Raw genomic sequence first — 9304 nt, 5'->3', positions numbered from 1 at the left:
CCTTTAATCTAAAAATCACTTTCAATAGAGGTTAAATTTTTATTAGCCAAACGAATAAACAATTCAAAGTGAAACGAACAAATGTCATTAGTAAGAATGGATAGTACAATTTATTCATTAGGCTAATAAGACCTTCCCTTAAGTAGGTCAAAAGTCGGTTAATCATAGCGTGGTAATTTTTATTGTAACGGTGCACTTTAGGTTCGATCTATTCCTTGAATAGTTTTTCACATATGTATCTCAAGCCTTGTTCAATAATTGTTGGGCTCATTAAATTAATTTGAGAATTTTCATCTACCATACAAATGTCATTCAAAAAGATATGATCTCCATTATGGTTACAACAATTGTTTAATGATGTACTACAACTCAACAATATGAAATTTATCATTACATCAAGCACAATAATTGTACTTCAACATCCATAAATTATATTATGCTCGTTAATTCGAAACGATAATAATCATGGTTATATAATGATAACACTAACACATCTTACTAGATCTAAGAAGAAAATAATAACTTAGTGTATTCATAATTTTGAGAGAATAATGTCTTTCCACGTACCACATATCTTTGACTTTGACTGGTATTATACCTCGTACTCCTGTACAAAGAAGAACTTTAAATCAATTACTTGAACCAAAAAAAAGTTTGACGCATCTCATGAATTGACGGTTGATACATTAAAGTAAACAATGCTTACTAACATGACTTGTTAAAAAAAACAATACACTAAAAACTCCATATTGTCAAGACAAACTTTATGGTAGTATCAGAATCACATATTATAGATTTCAAAGTATGGAATAAAATATTGAGTTAGATAATGGTCGGGTACGGAGTATCTAAGTATATATAGACAAAAGAAGTCTCTCAATACTTACCTGTATTTAGAAAATATTGGACCTTAAGAATTTTATCCAAAAAAAAAAAAAAGACTAGCTAGGAGGATTACATCTCATGTGGGCTCATTGACAGGATAACAAATTGAATGGAATGTGCATGGCCAAACATACTAAAAATATTTTTAATTTTTTTATCGCGTACCTATAGTTTGATCCAAAGTTAATTATATTGTTACCTTTAATCGATTAACGAGACTTTCCACCTGACTTGTATTTTGGGAATGGGACGTCACCAGATTCAATGTGCTTAAGATCCTCTACAAGTATAGCATAGTGATGTTTAACTTCTTCAACTGATTTCCCACCAACGTATCTAGCAATGTTTTGCCATCGATCAGATGTGTCCTTATCGTAGACCGCGAGTGCCTGCTCGAATTTCTTGTTTTCTCTTGGAGTCCAAGCAGTGAGTGAATTTGATGCCATCTTTATGATAAAAATACTGAAGTATATATATTAATTGTTGAGCAAATCTTGAGAACTATGAATTGTAAATTGGAAGTGAGTGAGAAGTTGTTAAGGGAGGTGTTGAATTTATAACAAGGAGAAGATGCTGGGTGGGTGGGGTAATGCCAGTTGGGGAATATATAAATTCTTACAAATGAAAGAATCATTGGGTGATTCGTCAGTTTAGAAACCACAAGTACGTAGAACAAATTAAATGGTGAAGAAGGAGAATCAGTACTTAGTACCATAATATAAAGGACATGTTGTTATTTATTCATGGTCTCTTGGTGTATAACATTTGTAGTGGAATATGATTGTACATTGATAAGACTAATGGAATAATTAGGGAATCAATTAAGGGAAGAAAGTTATAAACCATTGTAATTAGATTAAATTAATGTGGGATATTGGTTATTGGTGATAGGTGTGAGATGATGGAAGAAATTTTTATTATTCCTGTCCGTACTATTAAATTCACTAGAACTTTGATGACCTCATTCCTTTTCTTAAGAATCCCATAAAGAGTTTTCTCCGTCTTATTTCGTATGAGTTAGTTTGATTATTTTTAAAATTAAATAACAATTTATAAAATTTATAATTTAAAATAAATTATAAATATTGATATAAGATATTTCAAAATTAAATTATTACTTTATAAAGAGATATATCATATTTTTGAAACCGATTAAAATGAAAGAATATTTCTTTTGCACTTAGCTAGCTTTATTGTTTGGCTGATCCAGCTTATGTAAGGCCATATACTGCTAGAAATTCTATTAAGTCAAGGATGCGGGGTTATAATTTTCCATGTATCAATCAAATTATTTTTGTTTAATATCCTAAGTTGACCTGAAGTGATAATAGCTAGCTAAGAGTCTGTTTGTATTATCGATAAAAAATAATTAATTTTCAGAAGTGAATTTTAAAAAATATTTTTAATAAGTAAATTGTATTTGTCTTATTTATTTAAAAGTGTTTTTAGAGTTAAATTATAAAAAAATTAATATTAATGTGTTTTTAATAATAAATTATTCATAGAAAAAAGCTATTTTAAATATTAAATACAGAAACTTCAATTACATTTTCAATTTAATTATTTTAAATGTACCAATACAACTTTTCAATGAATATTATATACTTAAGATAAATATTGAAAAGAGGAATCTTTTGTTATTTGTTACTTATTTTTTTATTTAATCTTAGCTATTTTTTTTTTTTGGTTTGTTTGTCATAATACTCTCTAGTTTTAAAAAATTTAAATTAAAATACATAATACGTAAAAGTAAGAAAAGAAAATTTTGTTATATATTACTTTTTGGAGAGGTCTAAATCTTTAATGGTTACTTTTCCTCTTTTTTAATCCTACAAAAAAAATAGTTGTTACTTTTGTTTCGAATTATATTAAATATAATCCATAAAGTAAAATATACAACATAATTTATAAATAATAATATAAAACATAAATAAAATATATAAAAATAAATACAAATTTTTGAATAAAAATTAACCAAACGTATGAGATATGTTAATTAATTAATAAGTGATATATTAATAAATTATATATATATATATATATATATATATATAATAGAGATATTTTAGTCATTAAAAAATTGTTTCTTTATTTTTGGGAAGAAATTTTTAGTTTCTTTCTTGACATCCGAAAAACTAATTTTGCTTTCATTTAAAAGCAATTTTGAAAAACTTATCAAACACTTAATTTCTGGAAAAAAACACACACACACACTTCGAACCCCAAAACAGCAATGTCAAAGTAGTATAATGTCTTCTATACTACATCATTGTGGATGAAAAAAAACTGAACACAAAGATGATGTAGTTGTAGGAGGGTCTGCATTAGCTATTCATGTAACTAAAAAAAAATTGTTTCACATCTCTTTATGTAAAAAATTGAGAATTCTTATAAAAGAATATAAAACTAAAAAAAAATAAAAAGTTTGTAAAGAGCTATAAAATCTAAGTATTTTTTATGATATACGTGTATATTTCTAATACATAAAAATTGCTGATTCAAATGTCTTTAGATTGATACAGATTGAAAGTAAGGTTATTAGGTCAAAGTAGAAGCATCTTGACTTGGCATATGTGGAGAATAAAATATACGAATTGTACAATATAGTCCAAAAATATTTTACAATATCGTCCAAAATTCATCAAGTAATTTAAACAATTTGAAAAAAAAATTGTTATTATTTAGTATTTATCGTTATATCAGGTAAACATATGAATGGTATTTGTTGAGCCAGTGCTTTCGTATTCTTTAATTTGGTTTGTTGTGCCAAGTTGACCATGTACCGGCCCCATATATTAGCATACTTGCCAAAAGGACCATTGCCTTTTTGTTAGCGGAACCAAGTATTGTCACGTCTCACTGCACGGAACCATCTACATGTATTTGTATTGAGACAAAGATTTAACGTAGTTATGACAATTAATTTAATTTCACAGATATAAATAATTTACTATATAAATATAAGAATATACGAAAAATAATTATAACCCAATTTACTCGAAATCTAGCGATGTTTACACAACTTTTCCGCATAGAAGAAATTTTCAAAGCCTTCTAGGACTACGCACCTTGTGAATGCTATCAAAAAAAAGAAGGAACGATTTGTTGGATTTTATTTGCCTCGCCTTTCTTGCCACTAATAGGTTTTGAGGAAAAAGTTTTAAGATTTGACTAGTTTTTTTCTTGTAGGATAGATGTTAGGACTCAATAAATATGTGTTTGCTCCTTCTAACTTGATCAATATTCACAATGTAATAATAGGGTTTTGATTATGTGGGAGAATTTGTGAACCTTTTAATATTTCGAGTGACACTATGACAAAAATGATCATTAGCGACAATTAATTCTTAATTGCTATTAAACATGTATTTTTAGCGGCAATTGTCACTCTTTGTATATGTCCCTAAAGCCTTTAGCGACATATGAATCTTAACTAATGCCGGTAAAAACTTTAACACTCTTTATTAGTGTCAATATTTAATGTCGCTAAAAGTTATTTTTGTTGTAGTGTGAATTGATTGAGGATATTTCTCTCTATATCTGTATTCCTATATTTATTATGGATTGTTCATCTCTTTTGTGAACGTAGGTCGATTGATCGAACCATGTTAAATCTATGTGTTTTTTGATATATTTCTCATATGTCTTCTTACTCGTGATCTTTGAAAGTTTACTTTCCTAACTTTTATATCATATCTAATTATTTCAATCCTAACACGAATCTCTATTTATAGGATACTATACATTTCTACAGAAAAAAGACTAGCAAAATATGCTAATTTTAGGTTTTTTTTAGGAAAAGAAAAATTAAATTATATAAGAAATTAAACTCAAGATAACTATACGAACAACACTGTAACTCAGATAAAATAAAAATAATGGATAAAAAATGTGCTCATTAATAACTCTATTTACAATTAATAGTCAATAGACTCATTTAAGCTTGTGCATATTCTTGCCCACATCGTGTGATGATCCTCTGGTTCGATGCATGAGTCATCAAACCCTTATATATTCGGATTTAACTTATACTTTACGCTAACTTTTAGATGATTTAATTGTGTAAAAATTAATTATTGTTAATATATAACAAACAGTCTAGCACTATATGAGCTGGGGGAATAGGGTAACTATAATGGGGATGCAACCATAGGATGAGAAAGACCTGTGGAAATGAGGATCAATGGATATTCTGCTACAATTATTGGTGGTCCTTCATATCATTTCATTTTATAAAGGTAATATTTGGATTCCTTATCATTTTGTATCTACCACTGCGTAAATCTCCATTTTGGGATATATTTTTTTTCACAATGAGGTGCTTCCTGAAGGTATACGTGGACTATGTTTCTTCGTTTCGTTAATTTCTTTTATCTAATTAATTTTGACATGATCGACTTGAGATTTAAAAAGTAAAAAAAGATTTTTTGAATCTTATAGTCTTTTAACTCTTAAATTATAGGTATGTAAAATATGCATGTCAAAGTAAACCGCTCATGAGGATTTGAGTATTTTGTTCCATTTGGTTTAATTAGTAGCTAATTTAAATATAAAGTTAAAGATAGATATTGATGTATGAGTTTACTGTTGTATGACTATTAGCGTAAAAGTTGAAATCGTCCTTTTGGAAGAATCTGTAGAAAAGCACAATATATTCAAAGAATATTGAATGACGTTAGTCTGATTTTATATGATTTTGTTCTCAAAGATAATACTAAAAAGAATATAGAGATGGGTGCCAAATTATATTATGTTTATACGTAACACAAAATAAAGGATAGGCCACCTTACATGGTTTATATGAGTGCACTACGTAAAAACAATTCTCTGGAGAAAGCTAAGCTTTCAATGACCATCAAAGATTATTCCAGATAAGGGTGATATATTCAGTTCATGATCCCTAAATTAAATTTGCATACTAGCTAATCCTCATTAATTGAGGCTTCACTAATATAATGGGAACTGATGAAATAAGAAATTGTTCAATTTATTTGCTAAATTACTGGACTACGTAGTTGCTGTTATTTTCCCCCAATCTGTCTATGAAACGCTTATAAATGCATATCAAACAAATAATTAATGCATTGCATTTGTCTTGACATATAATCATGGTTAGCTACTTAGTGTCATTTTTATCTATTACCACCTGGTGGTTGTTATAAATACACGTGATTATGATTTGATGAGATAATATCAAGTGCGCATATATATCTCTCATGATATCCACCCAATAAAGAAATGAAAATAAAAAAAGATATGATGCTCTATTCTATGTACGTCATTCAACTCTAAGAAATTTAACTTACTTAATTTGTGTCTTGTACAATTGATACAAATCGCGTTAGACTCTTCAGAACCCAAAAATATAAGATTTGAATTCACTAACTTGGAAAATAAATAGAAATCTCCCTGCCCCTCTCCATCCATAAAAAATGAAAAAGATCCAAAGAAAATAGGTAATAATTAGGGAGTGGGCATGTGGGTGGGGAGAGGAGGAGCTGTTTCTTTTTGTTTTGTGCATATAATTTGTTGAAAAAAAGTTGTTCTTTGTATAGAATCCAGGACCTCCAACCCAATTGGAAAAAGTATATATGAAGGGAATCCTCTTCGAAACTATCCTCGAATTTTGCTCTGAATCATGTTCAACATTGTCAAAAATCCTCTACATTTGTCATTATCATGAATATTTATCTATCTAATTGTTATAGTGGACTAATAATGTCTACACCTCAGGTAGTAGGAATACTTAGAAGGGGTCGATAACTATATTTTAGGAATTTTTAGTATCTCACTTATCTGACAAGGTTCTATTCTTCATCTTATAATCCGTTAGCGAACTTTTTCCTTTAAAAGAAAGGCAAAATTGTATATAATAGCAAACTAATAATCTAAATTAAATGGAATAGTTAGGGTTTGATTTAATTGTGCTCCATAGCAAACATTAGCTAAAATTTGCCAGCGTCTCTCTCCAAAAAATCTTGCTCGCCACTCTCCATTCTCGTTCGCCTCTCTCGCTTTATACACAGAAGTGTATAATTCTGTTTCTGTTTTGTATAAAGCAAGAGAAAATTGTATATACACATGCAAAAATGTATATCTTCGTGTTATACATTTAATTATACAATTTACAAACATTTTACTTCAAATATTGCAGAGAAAAAGGCCAACGAATTATACAACTGCGAATTATACAATTGCAGTGAAATACAATTTTCTCTAGCTTTATACAACAGAAGTGTATATATTGTGTTTCTGTTTTTGTATAAAGCGAGAAAAACATATATCTTCTTGCTATACACTTATAATTATGAAATATACATATATTTTAATTCGATTCAATTGTATGCAAAACAAATTATACAATTGCAGAGAAATAGGCCAGCGAATTATACAATTTAGGGCAGCGAATTATACAATTGTATATGTATAGCAAATTATACAATTTTATATTTGATATGAAGCGCAATTATACAAAGTTTACTATAGCATACAAATATGAATTTTTTGTTTGCTATATGTGAAAGTTAGAAATAATCAATAACTCTCTTTTCAGTATACTTTAGTTGTGAACAATCATACGAGAACTCAGGTAAATTTAAGTAGAGGTAAACTCCGGCGAAAACTATGAAGTATGACGATACATATGTAATCTAGAGGCATGATGATATTGGGCTATAATTTTCTCTCCGGGCCTTCTAAAATTATGTGAAGCCCATTCAAAGCCCACATCTACTGACCGATTCAATTGTGTTTTAGAACTCTGAATTACTCCAAGGCATGACGTTAATTTGTCATTTCTCATATGTGTCACCGTCGTCTAATGTTGATGTTTATTTTACAATGTTCTGTTTTTATGAATTATTATTCTTTTATGTTATGCTAATAATATATATATATATATATATATATATATATATATATATATATATATATATATGTTGACTGACACATGGAAAAAGATTATCAAAAGACGACAATGTCTTTTTCGTTAATTTCTGTGATTACAAATGAATAGGTTAAATTAGTGCTTTATTTTTTGTTTCTGAGTTTGTGGCTAGCACCATCCTGCAAGTTGTTCATGATTCGTTAAACACCATGTTTTCTCTTTTTTTGGGAAAAAACACTATAGATAATAGATTAAATTACTTAATCATATTTTACATGTCCATAAGGTACTTTGTACATTTTTTACAATTCAACTTGGGAAAAGAGATCATTCAGCCATATTATGAGCTAGTATATTTCATACACAAAACATATACTATTAAAATCGATCGCTTGAAAAAAACTCAACAATCTCAAATATTCTGATTTGTAAAAGGTATTTTGATGTAATGACAGAACTCTATATTACGACGATATTAGACGATATTAGAAATGTTTATAAATTCATCTACCACGCAAGTTGCAACCGATTGGATATTTCAACGTGCTGCACCTAATGCACCTTCATTGTTATTTTTTAATCAGAAAGCCCCCAATTTATTTTCATTAATGAAATGTCCACACAGTAGTTCTATCCTATTTATAGATAGTGACATCTGCGTAGGCCAGTGGATAGACATCCATTACATGGTTGTTTATGAACAATTAATTAAGATCCCTTGTAGAGTACCATTTATGAATTAATATAAAAGAAGATATTTTTTTCTGATTTTTTTAATGTAAAAAAATAAGACCTTTTACTTATAAAAAGGATTATTTTTAAGTGAATAAGCTATAAAATTAAAAGAAGATATTTTTTTCGATTTTTATGAAATTAAAAATAAGACCTTTTACTTACAAAAAGGATTATTTTTTAGCTGCTCGATCACATTAAAATATATATTTATATCTCTGAGGCCGATTCATCGAAAAGAAGACGAAATTACACATCACTTGGTTAGATATTTCTAACGGCTAGTCACTATACAGTAATGCTTAGAGTTTGGTGAAGTCAAATGTGTTGCACATTCATTTTCCCAGCAGATGCCTATGATTCTGACTTCCCAATATATTCTCAACTGCAACGAATCCTCTTAGCTACAACCTCTTATTTGCTTTTGCTTACTACTATTTTTATTACGACTCATTATTAAGGACGAAGTCTTTAAAAGGTACACTTGCATGAAAATTAAGTACCATCAACTGCCAAATATATCCAATTATTATCGGGGCCCATTCAACAAAATTGGGGTCTAAAGCCAAATCTCAAAGAGGAGCCCTAATGTTTATTAATTTTTTTTTGAAAAATATATATTCATTTAAAAGCTATTTTTATTGCTTTTTAGATGTGAAGTCATTAATTACTGTTTTTTGATCAATTTATTTTACTAATTTCTTTTCAGTTGATAATACAACTAATACATTCAATCTCACATTGTTGATCTTAGATAAGATTTTATCAATTTTAGTTTTTTCGAAAAATTTCTTTCGACCG

At 28.4% G+C, this 9304-nt stretch overlaps 1 protein-coding gene across 1 annotated transcript; it reads right to left on the bottom strand.

Annotated features, from left to right (window-relative positions):
* Positions 1 to 408: 408 nt before the first annotated feature.
* LOC101261869 (protein RADIALIS-like 5) lies at positions 409 to 1436 on the bottom strand. Its single transcript, XM_004232367.5, has 2 exons — positions 1085 to 1436; positions 409 to 607 (listed from the first exon to the last, which is right to left on the bottom strand). Exon 1 carries the CDS (start codon positions 1329 to 1331, stop codon positions 1095 to 1097), a length of 237 nt encoding a protein of 78 aa, XP_004232415.1. The 5' UTR covers positions 1332 to 1436; the 3' UTR covers positions 409 to 607; positions 1085 to 1094.
* Positions 1437 to 9304: the final 7868 nt, after the last annotated feature.

This window comes from Solanum lycopersicum, chromosome 2 (assembly GCF_036512215.1).
Source record: "Solanum lycopersicum chromosome 2, SLM_r2.1".
In the NCBI taxonomy this organism is placed as follows: Eukaryota; Viridiplantae; Streptophyta; class Magnoliopsida; order Solanales; family Solanaceae; genus Solanum; species Solanum lycopersicum.
The sequence above is the reverse complement of the archived record's forward strand: the minus strand, read 5'-3'. Positions and strand labels throughout refer to the sequence as shown.

What these genes read in the sequence shown, in the direction of transcription:
- LOC101261869 (XM_004232367.5), bottom strand. Translation starts at nt 1,331, where the DNA reads ATGGCATCAAATTCACTCACTGCTTGGACTCCAAGAGAAAACAAGAAA.